Genomic DNA, 19,764 nt, shown 5'->3' on the forward strand with positions numbered 1-19,764 from the left:
GATTATCTTTTCCAGAATCTTCCCAGGTATTGAGGTCAGGCTGATAGGTCTGTAGTTTCCTGGATCTATTTTTTCCCCTTTTTTGAAGATGGGAACTACATCAGCTCTTTTCCAGTCCTCTGGTAGTTCCCCAGTGCTCCAGGATCTTTGAAAAATATAGTTCAGTGGTTCTGGGATCATGTCTGCCAGTTTCTTGAGAACTTTGGGGTGTAATCCATCTGGTCCTGGTGATTTGGACTTGTCTAGGCTGGACAGGTGTTCACTTACCATTTTTTGCCTATCTTAACTTGCATTTCTATTCTGTTTTTTATGGCACTGGTTTTGGTAGGTTGGACTGTGTTTTCTCTTTGTGTAAAGACAGATGCAAAAAACGAGTTAAATAGTTCTGCTTTCTCCCTATTGCTTGTCACCTTCTTGCCACTTTCCCCCACTAATGGACCAATCATTTCCTTAACTTTTTTCTTGTTTCTTATATGTTGAAAGAAGCATTTTTTGTTATTTTTGACTTTGGTCGCAAGCCTTAGTTCATTTTGAGCCTTACCTTTCCTCACTTCATCTTTGCAGGCACGGGCTATTTGCTGATATTCTGACTTAGTTATGTGCCCCTCTTTCCACTTTTTATAGTCCTTTTTATCTTTCGATTTATCAGAGAGTTCTTTATGCAGCCATGCTGGTTTCTTTTGAGAGCTGTTATTTTTCTTCTTCATTGATATTGTGCTAGGCTGGGCTTTTATAAACTCACCTTTCAAAATTTCCCAAGTTTCTTGAGTTGCTTTCTCCTTAAGGATTCTCATCCATGGAATCCTTCCCAAGCTCTCTTTAAGTTTATTGAAATTAGCTCTCTTAAAGTCCAAGACTCTAGCTTGACTATGTTGTATTGCTTGTGCTTGCATAATATTGAATTCCAGTATTGCATGATCACTCCCTCCCCACCCAAGGTTCCTGTGGCTTCACAACTTCTATCATTTCATCTCTGTTAGTGAGAATTAAGTCCAATATGGCTGATCCCCTAGTTCCCTTCTCTTATTGGGAGACAATGTTCTCCGCTAGGTTTGTCAGGAATCTGTTTGATCTTCCACTTGGTGCAGAGTTTGTCTCCCAGATGATGTCAGGGTAATTAAAGTCTATTTTATTCTGCCCTGTGAACCGCCCTGAGTCCTCAGGGAGAAGGGCGGTATATAAATATTATTAAATTAAATTAAATTAAAGTCCCCCATTGCTATTGTGATGTGCTTCCTATATACCTTAGCTAAACGACTAGCAAAAAGCTCATCCATTTCCTCGGTTTGGTTGGGTGGCCTATAGTATACACCTACCATGCTTCCCAAAGGAACAGCTTCGTTCTGCAAGACATTCTGGCCTGCATTTTGCAGTCAGGCCTTTCCAGAAGGCCTATGCAGCCGAGTACTGACTATGGATTCAATCCATAGATCGGTCCTTGGCTGCAGATGCCTTCTGGAAAGGCCTGAGACTGAGAAATGTAAGCCTGGCTGCAAAGCACGCCTCAGAAGGAGAAGGCTGGCTGTCAGGTAAGTGGTGCGGGGTACATGAGGCAGATCTATCCCCCCACCCCCACCCTAGCTTGATTTTTAAGTGTGCCTTGCTCTAAAACTAGGGCTTATTTTGGGGGTAGGGCTTATATTAGGCCCATCCCCAAAATCAAGCTAGGGCTTATTTTTGGGGTAGGCCTTACTTTCGGGAAAACACGGTATGGCAATATTATTTTCCCCCCCTTTTATATCGACCGAAATGCATTCAAGACAGTTTTCATCATTGTTGTGCTCTATTTCTGTAGAGATGTAATTATTTCTTATATAGAGAGAAGCTCCACCTCCTCTTTAATTTGCTGTTTCTTTTAAATAATTTAAAGCCCTCTAGCTGTGTATTCCATTTATGGGTTTCATCCCACCAGGTTTCTGTAATGGCAACAATATCATATCCGTCCTCATTTACCTGAATTTCTAATTCACCCTGTTTATTGCTCATACTCTGTGCGTTAGTGTATAAACATTTGAATCCTTTACGACTGACCCTATAACCTGTGTAGCAGCAGTGCTTAGAAATGGCGAAGATCACAATTAGTCTTGTCTCTCCAAAATCTAAAGTGGGCAATTGAAATGTTCTAAAAAAATAGATAATACCAATTCATATTCCTGATATGCATTTTCTCCCTTTGTTCATAAATAGCTCTGTACCTTTACTTGCAGCACTATCGCAGAATGAAGGTCAAAACAGCCATCACAGTCAAAGTCCTCCCCTTCTCTATGTGTATGTGATATTGATGAAGGTACAAGAGGGATGGGCTTTTGATATAACTGAAATAATTCTAGATTATATTTTTTTTTCACCAACAATCTGCCACCCTGAATAAAATAAGACAATGTTAACAACTAGTAGTTAAAGACAATCTTGTATTTATTGCACAAAGTTCCCCTAAAACTGGGAAGTTATTATAATACAAGTGCACATCTTCAGATATGTATGTACATTTGTGTATGTATGTGTGTGTGTGCATATATATATACACACACACGCACACATATATACACATATATATGTTTACACACACACATATGTATATGTATATGTATATATTACAGAAAACACAAAAGATAACAATTATGTACATTTTATCCAGCATATAACACATACCACCATTTACATAATTTAGAGAAGACTGAAAACAAGACAGTTAAAACCATTTTAAAAATATCTGTTATAACTCATAGATTTTTAAAAGGCTACATTGAAAAATCATGTTTCAGATTCCCCTTTCCCTTTGTTTTTAACAACCTTGCATTTGCAAGTTATCAGTGGAAATAAATTTGTTAGCATTTATGTGCAATATACTTAAATATTTTCAGCCTTAAAATTAAGACATATCAATGGGCATTAGAAATATTGCAAAAATCAAGATTAGTCTTGTATGTACATTGTTCTGAACAGCATGATATGAGGTCAATGCTACAGTGCTGTTATACTTCCCTTAGAAAAAGAATTAAAATCCAGATATATCTATGCAGTACCTTGATATTTCATGTACCATATACAAGTTATCAGTCACAAGAAAGCATGCTCTCATGCCATACTTTTTGCACAGTAACTATTCCCGTTATATAATTCAAATGAGTAACAAAATTATAAAAATAAACCAATTCAACCAAATGCTTGAAATTATCTAAGGATTTTGGAGAAATTCACCAATGGTAACACAGAGGAAATTACTTGAGGAAATTACCAAGGTTTCTTGTTAATCCAGTGTTTCAACCATAGTAGCTTGAAAAAGTGTGGAATTCAACTTCCAAAATGGCAGGTGAATTTTGGGAGTTAAAGTCCACGTCTTCAAGCTGCCAAGGTTGAGAAGCATTGGCAATACAATTCTTTAAAATTGCCGGTGAGTATATAGTTCACTACTGCAGTGGAAAAACTTCCCATTTAGAGGCCCTGCTTAGAGTTCACCCAGGAAGCAGCTTCAATGGATGCCTCCAAATCACCAATAGCCAACATCAAGAAACATAACACAATAACTACATACGCAGTTGTCACACAATACAGAAACAGAGAGGGAACAAATAAGCAAATTCTTTGCTCCAACAAGATTTCCTGTATTTCACAACATGAAAATACCGTAGCAGGATATTTTAAATCCACATGTACTCTACAGAACACTTTTGCAGCTAAGAACAGAAACCCTAAGAGGAACAGGAGAGTTGTAAGGCCAGGCAATAAAGTTGCAATCAACAGCTTAATTTCTTGATACCTCAGGAGGAAAACTAAGATGGGACATTGTTTCTAGTTTTAATTTAGAAATTAGAAGACAAATTGTTAAAGGCCAATCTATATGTGGCAAGAGCAGACTATCCTAGCTTTACATGTGAATCACACAGGACCACTTATATATATGCAAATGATTGCTTGTCTTCTACCATTTTTGAGTATTTACGACCTTTACTTTGGAATAATGGAGAAAAGAAAATTGACTGGAGATAACAAAAGCTTACGGTATAAACTGTTCTATCCTTTTGGAAAAAACTGTAATCACAGAATCTGGCATGAAGCTGCAGTGTGGAAACCCCTGTGGGACTTAACATTTGTTAAAATTATGCCTTTCAGTAATGCAGACTTTTATCAGCACGCCCAACACATTCATCACTTTTTTCAATGTGGAAATCCTTGAGACCTGCAGTTTCTTTACTAAACACGTTCAAGGTGATTGTCTGCAAGATATATTGGAGGTGAGCCGGTGGGAGACAGATTTATGTTCCAACTGGAATGCAAATTATTTCTCAACTGGGGAAGAACCGTAGAAAATATCAATCAGGTATCCTTGACTATTGAAAAGCCCTTTTCCCTTTCATAGTTGTAGCTTCTGTTTTTAGGCAGGCTTTAGATCCCATTGTTAAAAAATTTAATTGTAACAAAATTATAACATCAACTCTAGCCACTTGATGAGAATCGCCTAAAAACCTAACCATACCTAACCAATTTCTTTTAAAATTCTTTGAAAAAATATATGAGAAACAGTTGAGCCCGTGTTTGCTGTTCACTGGGGCTACTTTAATGACCAGTCCAAGCCTGATTAATTTTAACTACAATAGGCAAATCTATGTCCACTTAATTGTGTTAGTGCAGCCATTTGTGCCCTTGGACTGCAAGGCGATCAAACCGGTCAGTCCTAGAGGAGATCAACCCTGACTGCTCTTTAGAAGGCCAGATCCTGAAGTTGAAACTCAAATACTTTGGCCACCTAATGAGAAGGAAGGACTCACTGGAGAAGAGCCTAATGCTGGGAAAGATTGAGGGCAATAGAAGAAGGGGACGACAGAGAATGAGGTGGCTGGATGGAGTCACTGAAGCAGTAGGGGTGAGCCTAAATGGACTCCAGAAGATGGTAGGAGGAACGTTGTCCATGGGGTCGCGATGGGTCAGACACGACTTCTCAACTAACAACAACGACAAGCCATTTGTGAGTGACATCTGTATTAAAATCAACCTGAACTCTCAGTGTTCACATTATGCTTACTGGAGAGACAGCCTGATTTGCAAAACTTCTTATCTTTCAATTTGTTCTGAAGTAAAACAATGGCTCAACATTTTAAATGCTAAACCCACCCACTTGCATCTACCACTGCAAAGGCCCAGCAGACTGAATGCCAAATTATGATTACACTGTTAGCTAATGTGCAGGTGTAGGGATGAATTTTTATACTAAAAAAAACCTCTTGCTAGAATTTTTAAATGTTTGGAAAGCTTAGAGGATGTGTAAATGTAACAGGTAGGTGAAAGGGAAGGCCACATTTATTTGTGTGCTCCAATGGAAACTGAATATTGTTTTATATGGATTTCTATTCACTTCTTCAGTATGCTACTAGAACTGTTCCTTGACTGTCAAGCATATGTAGCATAGCAGAATAGTCTGCACATATTATTGTGACTTGCTTTATAATAAAATCTATTAAAATAATAAAAACTAAATTGTTATTCATTTTAACAAAGAGTTGTTTCTGTAATATTAGCCCCAATCCTGTCTATTGTGGCAAGCATCCAAATATAACAGAGTTAAAAAATAATTGAAAATGAAAAATAAAATAAAATGGAGAAGTCTTGCTGCTGTGTAAGGTAGTGATCTTGTCCAATTTAAAAAAAAACAACAAATGCTGGAGAGGTAATCAAGTAGTAAGAAGTGGGGAAGCAGGCATCCTTAAACTTTACTACCAAAGTTAGTTGTAGGCTCTGTCCAATTATTTTTTAAAATTTTAATAGGCAACACAGGCCACTGTGCAATAAAATACAGTAAATGATTATTTGTAAAGCTGCCCTATACCTTCTCCAGTTGGAACGGTTTTAAAGTTCTCAGATGAACCTAAGTTTTCCTCCTATTATTATTGATGTCACTGACCTAATACAGTCATAGTATATAGCAACAGTGTTATCAAAATAGGACCAGAAGAACTGTTTACTATGGACAAGGGCAATGTAGATATATTTTGTGGTATGCTTTCCAGCAAAGGCAAGGAGAAACAACTCTAGCAATCTCCAAAAACAGACTAAAAAGAAAAAAACCTCAACAACTGAAAGGCTTCATGAGTGTATGAATTAGGAAAAAATGTGTTTTGATTTCAGCTGAATCAAAATATCACAGAATAAAGCAATTCACTATGTTGTTGATGCTTGACTAGATACAGGGGAAAGTATTAAATGTTTTTAATGCCATTTCCCCTTATTTAACTTGAGGTAGTAAAAATGATTCAAAATAATATCATCATCCTCAAATTAAAAACCACTACGTTTTGAACTACAACTCCCAAAAATCAAATGTTGGTTGAGAATTCTTGGAATTATAGCTGCAAGACATCTAGAGGGCTCTTCAGATTGATTTACAATATATATGTTTATAACTTACAGGTCCCATACCAGAATTCTTTATTACTTAATCATGACAAAAATGATAGCATAGGATGAAAGGGGATGGCACAATTGCTTTTTCTTTTCCATAAATCCACTCCATATTTCCAGATCTTCTCCCAAAGAGTGTAAGTGGGCACAGAGTGGTTGCCAGAGGCCACAATTGGATAGAACTTGTAAATCCCATTAAACTCCCTGGGACCTACTTTGAAGCAAACACGCATAGGATTAAATTATAAACCAGTTCTTAATAAACAGGTTAGAAAAGTGGTCTCGTCTGAATACCCTAATAATTAATACAATGCAAACAAATTGAGTTTTAAAGCTTAAAATTTGTCTGGATAGCTAAAGAATTATTTTCCAACATTCTAACTCTGTATTATAGAAATTATTTAGGTATAAGGTATAAATTCTCAGAAAAATACACTGAAATTAATGGAACACCAATATGTAATAAAGCTCTTACAACATCCTCTTTTTTAAAAAAAATAGCTTTAAGAGCAACTAGTTTTTCTTTACAGCATCCCAAATGAAGCATGATCAAGGGGAAGAAATTCTTGTTAAAAAAACTAATAAAATATTATAGAACATTTGTTCAGCTTCTTCCTTTTTTATATAAAAAGCAAGTATTTGTTTTCTGAAGTCTTTAAACAGTAGTATCAACATCAGAACATCAACAAACATGTCAATTTTGCACTCATATATATATATTCATATTCATTCATTCTCAATCAATATCAAGCATTCATACAAATATTACACCCAGGCCTTCTCTGGAAATTAATTGCACACTACCTTCCCAACTCCTACTTGCCATTAACGAATTAATTTCTACACTTCTAACACAGTTGAATTGGTTGCAATCCTACCTGCCTTTAACAAATAAACATTTTATTGTAGTTCTAATGAAGTTGAATTGGTTATAAAAAGAGCTTCATCATTATGCATTGTAAATATACTATTAATTGGCTTCAAACATTAGCTGGTTCCAATCCCTTGTACAAGCATCAACAGCACTTTGCAGGCCACAAAGGAGTTCTTCATTCTGGTGATTCTGTAATTCAACAGTCTGCAGTTACAATCATTTTGGCAATCCTTGTCCAAACCATGTACAGTACTCCAAAATCTAGTGTCTTCTTTAGTAATCTGAATCTCTGTTCTATTGGTTGGTTGGTTGATTTTTAAATGAATAGGCAAGCAAAGAAAGGGAACATGTTTGTACATTTATGTGTTCACTTGCAGAGGCACATTATCAAGCTGGCAGGTTGTTCAATTCACTTGCCTGCAAGCAAGGAGTCTGGAAAATGGAAGTTCACGTCTGTTTCCTTGTCTTCCGTTTTATAAAAATAAAATTATTGTTTTTGCCCTTTTGGTGTTTTAGAGAAGAATCTGGGCAACATATGGAGAGTGGGTGCTTGCTACAGCTGCCAATAAAGGGAGATCACTGGATTCAATCCTATAAGACAAAGAAATATCATCAACAACCATTGTGGCTTGAAAAGTTCTGAAGCTCATTATAATTTTCTCATGTAAAAACACTTATAGTTAGCTTATTAAAACATAAACAGCTTGTGTATATGAACTGTCAATGTACTTTAAATATATTACAGCAACCTCTGAATATTTCTGTAATTGAAGAATGCAAACACTTATTTCATAAATACATATAATGGGACTGATGGTCACAAGAAGCAATTCCCCCAGGACCAGTCTGACAACAGATTTGCTTTGCTAAAGATTTAATTGTTTCAGCTATCTTGGAAATCAAAAGTGGATGGATGCAATTCAGAATATTCTCAAGCACACAATTTTTGATCACTGGGTTTAAATTTGGAGTGCTTTCTTAAAATTAGAGATGAATAAATAGGAACCAAAGAAAAGAAAATATATCCTTTGTATTGGCCTGATTTTATATGCTGCCTACAATATAGCTTTAAGGACTGGTCTTATAGTAGATTCTTATACTATGTAAGAACAACATATTGAAATATACCGTACATACAAACGTTTGTCCTTCCAAAAATTACCCTTTAATTTACCAAGAGTCGGCTCTAATTGCTGCCTTTAGATAGATTTTTTTGTCTAAAGTTATCTTTGTTTCTTATAGTAGTTAATAGTCAAGCAGCTGATAATCCTGAAACCTATCTTTCCTTCTCCAAGTAGGTTATAATTTAAACTCTGCAACTCAGTACAGATGCTTTCCTAGTAAAAAGTTCAGTGTGAAAGCAAATGAGATCCAGATTGCAGGTCAAGTCAGTCAGTAATGCTGTTCCTGACTATGAAACATTTGTTGCAAATAGCCCTACAAGTTGTGTATTCAAAATAAACAAGTAAACAGGACCAAGAATTGGATAAAAAGCATACCCCAGTACTACTCCCAGCTCCTTCACATGAACCCGCATTTGGCCTTTGAGATATTCCGACAACATTTTGCTCTTAAAATACAGCTCCTGCAACCGATCTTCTAGGTGCATGATACACTAGGGACAAATGTATTTATTTTAGACACATAGACACTGAATCTGCTTACATGTTGTAGTCATTATAATTGGTAAAGATATTAGACATTAATAGCATTAGGTAAAGTAAAGGTAAAGGTTCCCCCACACATGCGTGCTAGTCGTTTCCAATTCTACGGGCCGGTGCTCATCTCCGTTTCAAAGCCGAAGAGCCAGCTCTTGTCCGAGGATGTCTCCGTGGTCATGTGGCCGGCATGACTAGACGCCAAAGGCACACGGAACGCTGTTACCTTCCCACTGTAGTGGTCCCTATTTTTCTACTTGCATTTTACGTGCTTTCGAACTGCTAGGTTGGCAGAAGCTGGGACAAGTAACAGGTGTTCACTCTGTTACGTGGCACTCGGGATTCGACCCGCCAAACTGCTGACCTTCTGATCGACAAGCTCAGCATCCTAACCCACTGAGCCACCGCGTCCCTTTTAATAGCATTAACTCTTAATAATTGTCTAAGTTTGATAGTTAATTTAACCAAAGTTAAGTTTACCAAACAAGATTCTTGTACAACTTTCATTAAGTAAGCTTATTGAGTGAGGAAGGACAGGGTACAGTGTCGGGGGAGGATTATTACTCCCCTATCAGAGGGCGACAAACCGTGGTTCATTTGATGCATGGTGAACATCAAAGAAAGAAATCCAAGGCATATTCCCTAATTCTTTATTAGCAATTTGAATAATTTACACAAATAATGAACTGTCGTAAGTTGTGACTATAGCCTGCAGATAGCCTTGGGTTAGGCTGAAACAGGAAAGAAGATTTAACCAGCAAGGTATTCAAAAGTCTTGACAAATACTTCACACACACACACACACACATGTATGCATGTATGTATGTATGTATGTATGTATGTATAAAACTAGTGATAATCTCAAACAAGGAGGAAGATGCTCAATGGAAAGCTTTCCCGCTATAAAATCATCCTGCTCCCTATCCACAAGTATTTCTGAAATAAAGCAAAAAAAAAATGCAGTGAGGAATTATTCCCTCTGATTTAGTTTCATGAAGATAATTTTAACTGATTTTTTACATTATCATCAGTTTTCAAAATAGTCTCTGATTGGATGCATGCCATTCATACTCTTTAAATTTTCAAAATCTAGAATGTTGTAGGAAAAGTGGGAGTGTATGTGAAAGGCAGAGGAAGAAATAATGGAAAAGAGACAAGCAATGAATAAATATTGAATTGTTCTAAAGCAGGGGTGTCAAACTGCCAGCCCGTGGGCCGGAAGTGTCATCAGGAAACTGCGTCCACCCCATTGACAGCAATGGAGAAAAAGCTCCAATACATTGTGCGACGTCACATGACATCGAGAGTTTGACATGTCTGTTCTAAAGTGACTAGTTGTTGTTAAAGGGGAGTTAAAGCACATTATGAATTTGGTTAATTGTATATTATGTATAATTTTTATTTAGAATATGATTATTATAACTATAATCCTGTATTTAGCTCTGGGAAGGGGGGGGAAGTGGGCGGGTTTGGGGTGTGGGGGATTTGGGGATATATTGTAAAATCTTGTTTTTGTAAAACTCTTTAATAAATGAAATAAAATAAAATAAAGTGACTAGTTGTGTCCTATGGTGGATTTTGTAACATGTTTTCAGTCATTGGGGTTATAAATTCAAATATGCAAGCTAAATAATCTGCAGTCTGCAATTTCCTGTTTATTCAACATAAGAAACAAAAATTGAAAGTGGGAGCTCTGGATGTACTGGGAATCACATTTTTAGACTATAATCGCCATCCACTTCTGCTGTTCTGTTTGGAAACATCAGTCTTGGGAAACAAACAGAAGTTGAAGAATTGCTAAGTTTGCCGGGAAGTTTCAAAGTTTGCATGAATAAGTAGAGTTCACATAAAAAATAAATTCAGCTGAAGTCAAAGGAACTAAAAACATTTTGCTTTTTCTGGGAGAGGGCAAATACAGTAATGTAGCACAGTGTCAGAAACTGCAGGATTCCATTCAAAGTTCAACTGCCCAAGTACTTACGAAATTTGGAGATAAATTATGCTTATAAAGTTGAAGAGTGGAATGAAGCAGGTTAGAGACAAGGTTAGAGACTAGCACATCTTTCCCAAGTTTGTTGTCAATGATTCGTCTCTGGCTACTGGCCACTTGCACTGTCCATTTATCAGTATCTGCGATAATGCAGACAGCTTCTGCAATTGGTTCGTCCAGAACAGGATGCTACAAGGCAAAGAGATACATGCCATTTAACAAATGTGACTTTGGTATTAAAGATATTATAGCCATCCACCAATGGTGTAAGAGAACTTTTTGTCAGTAAACTTGATTTGAGAATGAAAATCTCAAAATAATTTAGCATCAGAGGTCAAACAATGTATCAGTAACAATAGAGATGCAGCGTTTTGGGGAAAGCTGCAATGCCAAGAAAGGCAATATATAATCTAATCAAACAAACAAACTCTTAGTGTATTCACTGTAGTCAAGACATAGGACATTGGTGGCGAACATATGGCACTCGGAGCCCTCTCTTTGGGCATGCATGCCGTTGCCCCAGCCCTGCCTCCCCCCACAGCCCCCTCCTCACCAGCAGCCCCCACTGGAGAGTTACTCCCGGGTGCGGCCCATGCAGAGCAGCGCAGCCAAGCACATGGCAGCTGGGCAGCAGATGATGCTGCAGGGCACAGGCAGAGGGCGTGGCCACCATGGCGCTGCAGGGCCGCCTGGGCGATCTGCAGTGGGCCATGGATGACCCTGAGGGTGGGCGGGGTGAAGGCAGGGGTGGGTGGGTGGAGCGGAGTGGGGGCGGGGTGGGGGCAGGGCGGTTTTTGGGCACTCGGTCTCTAAAAGGTTCGCCATCACTGACATAGGATAGCCCGTAACCAACTACAAAAATCAGTCTACACGTTTGAAGAACAGGTGGTGATATGGCAGAGGATCACATGCAAGCTCTGCAACTTATTTAAGTTTCTCTTTCTCTTCCTTTCTACTTTTGTGCAAGAGTGATTCAGTTTACATCCACTAAATTGACGTAAATCAAAGCACCTTAGAAAGGTTCCATCTTTTTTAAATTTTTCAAATGGAGTTGCCTAAGGATGTCATCTTCCAATTCATATTGAGAAATTGTGAAGTTGTAGCCACAAGCCTACCTTAGGCACAAACACCAGCAGAGGGAGCAAAAGAGAAGCACTTGTAAAATAATGAGTTTGAAGTAGTTCTGAAGCAGATCAAATGTATCCCAAGTTGTTTACGTTTGAACCAGAAAAGGCTAAATGATTGAGGCCCTCAAATCACCAATATTATATCCGCTCTCTCTCACAGCCAGTGTTATGTATGGAAATATATGTCAATGTATATGGGGTCTATATACAGCATATTGTCTCATCACCCTTTGATGTTGGAAATTATAAAGGTAGTCCTCAACTTACAACAGTTTGTTTAGTGACTGTTCAAAGTTGCAACGGCTCTGAAAAAAGTGATTTGGCTTGACTTGACTTTTCACACTTACAACCACTGCAGCATCCCCATGGTCACATGATCAGAATTCAGACACTTAGCAATTTACTCATATTTATGACGGCTGCAGAGTCCTGGGGGTCATGTGATCCCCTTTTCTGACCTTCTGACAAGCAAAGTCAATGGCGAAGCCAGATTCACTTAACAACTGGTTCGGTAACTTAACAACTGTAGTGATTCCCTTAACAACTGTGCAAGATAGGTTGTAAAATGGGGGAAAATTCACTTAACAACTGTCTCACTTAACAACAGAAATTTTGGGCTCAATTGTGGTCATGAGCCGAGGACTACCTGTAGTCTGAGAAAAAAAAGTATTCTTTTTTTTGTTTGAAAATAAATAGAAAACATCCATTTCAAATCACAAGCCAGAGGAGAAAATGATGAGTTATACTTCCTGGTTAATTTTAATCTTTAGGCCACGACTGCACAGGAAGTTGTTGGACAAAAATACAACCAGCTGCTAACCTTACAAAGCCAAGGCACATGTAAAGTTAATTTTAAGGTCTTATTTAATGTATATGTTCTTGTTCATAGTTCATTATTACTTGTCTACATTAGTAACAGCAACACCCTGTTACACTTTTTAGTGCTGATAAGAAGTGGAAAAACTTAAATAATAATTAAAAACATAAATGTTCCCTTTGTAGATCAGATTATGAATCCTATTCATGTAGAATTCAGATGCCTCTAAAAACCTTCCAAGCAGGATATGAAGATGAGTTCTTTACCACTCATACCTATTACTCAAACATAAACATTTTAATCAATGGTTACATAAATATTATCACTAAATAGTGAATGAAATAAGATGAGCCTCAAATTTGAGAATTAAATGTGACCTCAAGCAAGAGAACATCCAAAGACTCTTAGCCAAAGCTGAGCAGGTCTTTCATTTTTCTGTGAAATGATAAGAATCTTTTCTGAATGAGATCGTGAAAATTGAAAAAAAAAAAAAACCAACCTCCATGCCTGCTCTAGCAAGCTTTAGAAATATTTCTTTTTTGTTGGCTATTGAGATATATTTCATCTGTTGAATATAGTTTCAATTACCTGCACAGCATGCGACAAATCTGACATCAAACAGTGTCTCAGTTTCTCATCATTTCCTAGTCCTTGCAAAACAAAGTCAGGTACGTAAGATGGACAGTAGCCACCTAGCAAGGACCTTCCAAAATTGGCAATACTGGGCTGGACAGAGTTCACTTCAATTAATTTTGACCTGAAAAAAAGGTATAACATGGGCATATATACTATAACTAGCACTGATTTCTCTCTACTTCACCAAAACACTATAGTGGGCAACTCTTGCATTAATGCCACCAAAATTTCAGTGGGACTTACTTATATATAAGCTCCTATACAGCTCATGTCCTGTTATCCTATACTCTCTCTAAGGATACTAGGACCCACCTTCTAACACCTTACCTGGAAAAACACCTGGAAAATTCTGATCATTTTTTATGCAGTTAAGATTATTACATTTTAATAATGACTGTGTTTCCTTGAACATAGCCAAATTTCATAGCCTGTAAAATTAGAATAAGAATGTTACATGGTGGAGGATTCATTGATAGACAGTTGGAGTATAACTGTAACTGTAACCATGTAACATTCTTATTCTGTTTTGTATTTTAATCTTACTTTTAACATCTTTGTTTGCAACTGTGGTCTGTGACCATAATAAAGTCATGTACAAGCATACGATGATTTTTAGTGCAAATTGGGTCATCTTCACTGTTGATCAAGGTTAGAATATGGATTAAAGAAACTTCCAGTTGGATCACAGAATAGACATGAAGAAGCTATATAAACTACTGCTGGTTAATAATGGTCATACGGTACTATTTTTTAAACAACCATCTTTCTTTAAATAACCTATCCTAAATTAGGGTTATACTACATACTACATATACTACACGAAGTAAGAAAAGTAATTAGATACTCTTTTAAATTGCAGCCTCAGTGAAATAAATATTATTTGCATTACTGCATTTCTTAAAGAAATATCAGGAAAGAAACCCAGTTAAAATAATTAAATATATAATATTTTCTCCATAGCGTATGTGTTTAACCATTACACACATACACCTACAAGTCTGGCTACTATCTTCAAGACCACTATTTGGGAGGAATGTAGCAAATCATGGAATAGGGAAGAGGGAATGGCCTTGAGGAAAAGGAGGAAAAGTCACTACCATGACAATAGTCAGATAAAAGAGGGTCGAGTCCAAGACAGATAGTAACTTGAGGAGACATCTCAGACAAGACTCTCCCTAGTTCCCCCAAAGATAAAAGGAAGGGAGGGACGGGGCAGCACATTCAGATTTGCAAGATTCTGTTATTATTATCTATACAATAAAAATATTGGCCTACAAGACTTTGGTTTCCTCGTTTGGTCTACTTTGAAGGGCTGACAATCATTCAGATTTAAGAAAATGTAAGTTGCTACCAGAAACACGTACCCAGGAAATGGTATGTCCTCTTCTTCTGCCCATTCTTCTTGCTCTGCCCCATAATAATTGCTGCTTGTCCTTGCAGCATCATGAGCTGCATCTTCACTTTCACTGTCACCGAGAGCACTATCAGAACTCTCATTTCTTGGAATGTCCCAATCCACACCTGGATCAGATTTTTTTTCTAAGTTCTCTCTTTCCCCATGGGGGATAAACATGGAGAGTTTTTCTCTTTGGTCCTGCTCTGCAAAACAGTTTTTACAAGTCTCTTGATGAACAGATTCCATAAACTTACAAAATTCACTAGGGGATTTATTATTCTTTGTACTCAAAGTTTTGGGTGGAAATTCTAAGCTACTATTAGAGTCTAGAATGTCTCTTGCTGTTTTCACTGGAATATCATCTATAGTCCCGGTTGCAACAGAACCTTCTTCAGTAAAATATTCGGTAAGCAAATTTGCACTTTCCACTCTGTAAGGATTCCAATTCTGGACCTCAATGGCAACCTGAGGGAACTTTTCGGGCATATTCTGATCTCTTTTTTGGTCCTCAAGGGTTTGTTTTTCACAGTTCTGCTCAGCAGTTGTTCCTTCTTCAATCTCCATATGGCTGCTGTGCCTGGTCATTTGTTCTTCAGCCACTTGACTTCGCACCTCAATATCTGAATCAGGAGACATAGAATCTCCAATGAGGAAAGTCACCTTTGTTTGAACTTCAGCCACACTACAAGGAATTGCATGAGATGACATTTTATCAGGTGGTTTCTTCTCTACCATTGTATTTGTTGATCTCAACAGTTCAACAGGCTGATTGTCAGAATCTATCAATTCTCTATTCTGCCGTAATCCACCAGCTGGTTCCAATCTGGATTCTGGCAACACACATGTTTCCACGGAAGCCGATCCTGTGAAGACTTCTCTTTCTAACTTTATTCCTGCACAAGGCATTGGTGTTTCTTTGCACTTAACTTCAACAGACTTTTCTTGAGAATTAGAAGGCTCCACACTGCTTTCACATGAAGCAGCTTTATGCATTTTTGGGGTGTTCTGTGAATCTTCTTTCTCCAGTCCTGAAACAGTATCTGCACTTTGACTAGCATTAACAGGGCATTTGCAATATTTACAACTGCAATCAGAAGTTCTCAATTCTTCAGACTCTTGAAAGGATAGGTTGCTTCTGTTCTTGTGCATTGTGACGAGCACGTATTCAGATTCCTCCACCTCTCCTTTTGCTAGTGTGGTGGTGATGACTGTACCAGGCATTACTATGGCTTCATCCTCACCATTTTCCAAAAGATGAGTCTCTTGCAACTCAGAGCATCTTATGAAGTAAGTAAGGAAATAAAGTAAGCGTTGCACAAGATCTTGCCTTTTGCCAACCACAACTGTTTTTGATAGTCTCACAGGTGATCCAATGGCTCCATACAGATCTCCTGTGAAGCAGAATATAAAAAGAATATAAAAGCAGAATATAAAAGGAGAGAGAAAGAGAGAGAGAGAGAGAGAGAGATCTTTATCTCCCAATTTTTAGCTTACTGTTAAGGGACACTATCATTGTTTAAATTTATGAGAAGGCGGAATATCTTTCTATTTTTCAACACTTAGAACAGAAATAGCCATCTGGAGAAGAACCAGTGTGTATGAGAAAAAAAGCAAAAAAACAACGTGGCTTTCCTATCATGAATTTAACAGTGCAATTAAGAGAGAGACAGACAGGAAAAAATCCCCACCAAACCAAATTCTAGGGCTGGGCAAATCATACAAAGTCACTCCTTGAAGCCTGATATAGCATTTCTGAGATTATTTATACATGTCTGGGCATTCATAAAAAAATTGATTAATGGAGGCTACCTCACAGAAGAGTTTGCAGAGAACCCTGGTTGTATTGACTTGTTATATCTCAAATTGTTACTATCAGATCAATCTGTTCTACCTCGATAGCCAAATATTGTTCCACAGTATGTACAATATGTCATGACTTCTCTTCAAACACCTTTTAGACATTCTCTGTTTGGAACTATTTCAGATGCAGCTGTTCATCTGGTTAGTACTCTATGACAATGTACTATGGCCTTACTGTCAACTGATTCTTACTCCTATCTTTTTTCATTAATAGTTGGCAGAATCATTTTAAAAATAATCATTAAAACTGGACTCTAATTTTTAGTTTCTAAAACAATCACTCCTTATGCATTATTCTCCTTTATACACTATATCATTACATTTAACTAGATATAATATTACATTTTCTCTATGGATTCTAATAGAGTCTATTTTTGCAAAAAGAGTGGCTATACAAATTTGATAAATAATTAATACTTCTGTACTTTAGGTCAATAATTTTGTTATTATTTTATTATTATTATTCTATAAAATCATTTAATTGCTTTATTCCAATTGTATAATGCCTTACAATATTATTTTTTGCACCCAAACTTAAATTTATAATGCTAATAAATCTGATATATGTAATAATAATTTATTAACCTGACTCCCAGTGTCTCTATTACTTGCTTTATTCTAGTCAGTTTCCATGGTGTAAAGGCTGCATTTGCCTCAAGAACAAGAATACCAAAACATAATACCGAACACAGCATAAACTTTGAAATACAGGAGCTCATTTTGACAATCACTACAGATATGGCCCAGGCATAATAATAATAAAAAATGGGCAGCTGTGTTGATACTTTGTATATAAAAATCTCACAGAGCATGAATTGCTTAATGCATAACAATGCCCAATCCATTAGGATCCGCTGGATAAAATTCCAGGCTTTTGCACTCCAGAATTCCGAATTTACCATACTGCTATTTCTGAATAAATATGAATAGAATCAGGCTGTAAGAACCTTGAGTAACAAACTTGGAAGTAGAATTATACCATAAATTAAACTTCATTTTAGAGCAGGGGTGTCAAACTCAATTTCATTGAGGGCCGCATCAGCATTGCAGTTGCCCTCAAGGGGCCGGGTGGGTATGGCCAGGGTGGGCGTGGCCTACTGGGTGGGCGTGGCTAGAGTGCATATGGCCTACTGGGTGGGCATGGCCAGCTCTACATCGTTCGCATCAAGGATCCCTATGGGGGCCTGGGCAGGAGTGGGACAGATCTGAGGGTCTCTGGCAGAAGGAGGGTCTCTGGGCCAAGGCAGTGGGGGCCGTTCCCTCACTGTTTCCAGGATGGCTTCACGGGCCACATGAAACCACTTTGCGGACCGGATCCGGCCCCCGGGCCTTGTGTTTGACATGTCTGTTTTAGAGGAACACGAAGGAAATAAGTGGTAACACGGGGGAGGTGGAGAAAAACAACTATTAATTGAAAGTTTTAATATATTTTGTTTTATCTAACTGATAATTGTTATACTGTCTTTTTCTTTTAAAAAATACAGTTTTATGTTTTTAGCAATCAGGAATTAAACACCTTAGCAAATGGATATTTTGTTCATGAAAGAAATATACTGAGTGTTGTGATTCAGCGTCAGCCTGTGGTATCGGCAGCTGAGTCTGATGATTCTGAAGAGGAGGAGCGGGGGTTTGGAGAGCCTTTGGTGTCAGAGGGAGGCTCTGATGCACTGCAGGACTCTCAGCCTGTTCCTCATCAGACTCAGCCATGTGAGCACGAGGTATTGGATGTAAATGATTCACAGCTGGATCTATTCAGGGATGCTAGGAGCAGGAGGCAATCCAGCAGAGCAGAACAGAGAAAGGCAATGAGGCAACTCAGTGAGAGGAGGAGAAGGCAATGAGAAGCCACGCCTTGGGACTGCTGATAAAAGGGGAAGGTGTGGGAGATGCTGGTTGCTGAAGGCAACCTTTTGAAGATCTTCTGCTAGAGTCCTGGTCTGTTATTCCTGTTTAACTCTTGTTTGAACTTTTGGTTTAACTCTTGTTTGAACTTTTGATTTCTTTGCAAATAAATTTGGTTGGGTTTTTTCCAGCCTGTTGACTATAAAAAGGGGTTGTCCCTGACATTCAAACAGGGCCGGTCATAGGCTGGAACAGAACACTGAGGTAGTTTAAAACATACCTAATTGTGCCCACAGTGGATTGTACGGGTGACTCTTTGCCAACATGTCCACTGTCTGTGAGGAATGCTTCTCTAGAAATATTCGAATTGGTGGCTGGCCATTTGGCATGACAGTGGGAACCCAGGCCAGATGGTTTGTCAAAACTGCAGTTAGAAGAGCAGGTAAAAATCTGGATGGGGGAAAAAAGGCACGCACTTTAGAAACTGAAGAAAACAACTGTACAGAATTTTGGATGAATTTACTTCTATTAAAGGAAGCCTGTAATACACAATGTCCCTTATTGTAAGAGAGAATTCAATTAACATTTCCAGATCAGGGAACAGAGTCTAAGGTACTTCCAAAACTCTTAACATAGTATCATGTTGTTGTTTCTGTTTCAAAAATGGTGCACCAGGAAACAGAATGCAGATGCTGTGTCCTACCAACACATGGAGTTTCTGAACTGGAACCACTAAATACAACCCATTTGGATCTTTTTTTTTAATTCTATAATGTCAGATGTTTGTAAGAAACTAAAACGTGTAATGCTAGAAATTTTTAAAGGCAACTAGAATTTCAAATGTACTTTTTTGTTCTTTTCTGGAAGAGAAGATTATCAGAACTTTAAAAGGACTTTTGGCTTGGCCTACATCACACTGGGCTCTCAAGTAGCACAAGAGGATCTTCAGTCAGTCATGCCTTGGTTACCTCTTGACTGGATTAGTGTAACTTCCTTGCTACTTCTCAAGCTGCACTAGCTGACAGTTGGCATCCTGGTGCAATTCAAGATCCTGATTATTGCCCCTAAAATCGTGCATGGGCCTGGTTATGAGAGAACTGCCCCTACCCATATGTCTCTTGGTCCCATTAATTAAACAGTGTCATCATAGGGAACCTCAGAAGCATGC

At 37.8% G+C, this 19,764-nt stretch overlaps 1 protein-coding gene across 2 annotated transcripts in view; it reads right to left on the reverse strand.

Moving 5' to 3' along the window:
- Positions 1 to 2,397: 2,397 nt before the first annotated feature.
- FNIP1 (folliculin interacting protein 1) overlaps positions 2,398 to 19,764 on the reverse strand; it is a 108,646-nt gene continuing 91,279 nt past the window's right edge. For both annotated transcript variants that reach the window (XM_083354373.1, XM_083354374.1), the window contains 6 exons: positions 18,877 to 19,046; positions 14,863 to 16,285; positions 13,451 to 13,619; positions 10,910 to 11,107; positions 8,770 to 8,885; positions 2,398 to 7,861 (listed from right to left, as the gene is read on the reverse strand). In XM_083354373.1, the coding sequence (XP_083210499.1) occupies positions 7,783 to 7,861; positions 8,770 to 8,885; positions 10,910 to 11,107; positions 13,451 to 13,619; positions 14,863 to 16,285; positions 18,877 to 19,046 (2,155 nt within the window). In that variant the 3' untranslated portion in view covers positions 2,398 to 7,782. The remainder of the gene's footprint in view (positions 7,862 to 8,769; positions 8,886 to 10,909; positions 11,108 to 13,450; positions 13,620 to 14,862; positions 16,286 to 18,876; positions 19,047 to 19,764) is intronic.

This window comes from Vipera ursinii (assembly GCF_947247035.1).
Source record: "Vipera ursinii genome assembly, chromosome: 2".
Taxonomy (NCBI): domain Eukaryota; kingdom Metazoa; phylum Chordata; class Lepidosauria; order Squamata; family Viperidae; genus Vipera; species Vipera ursinii.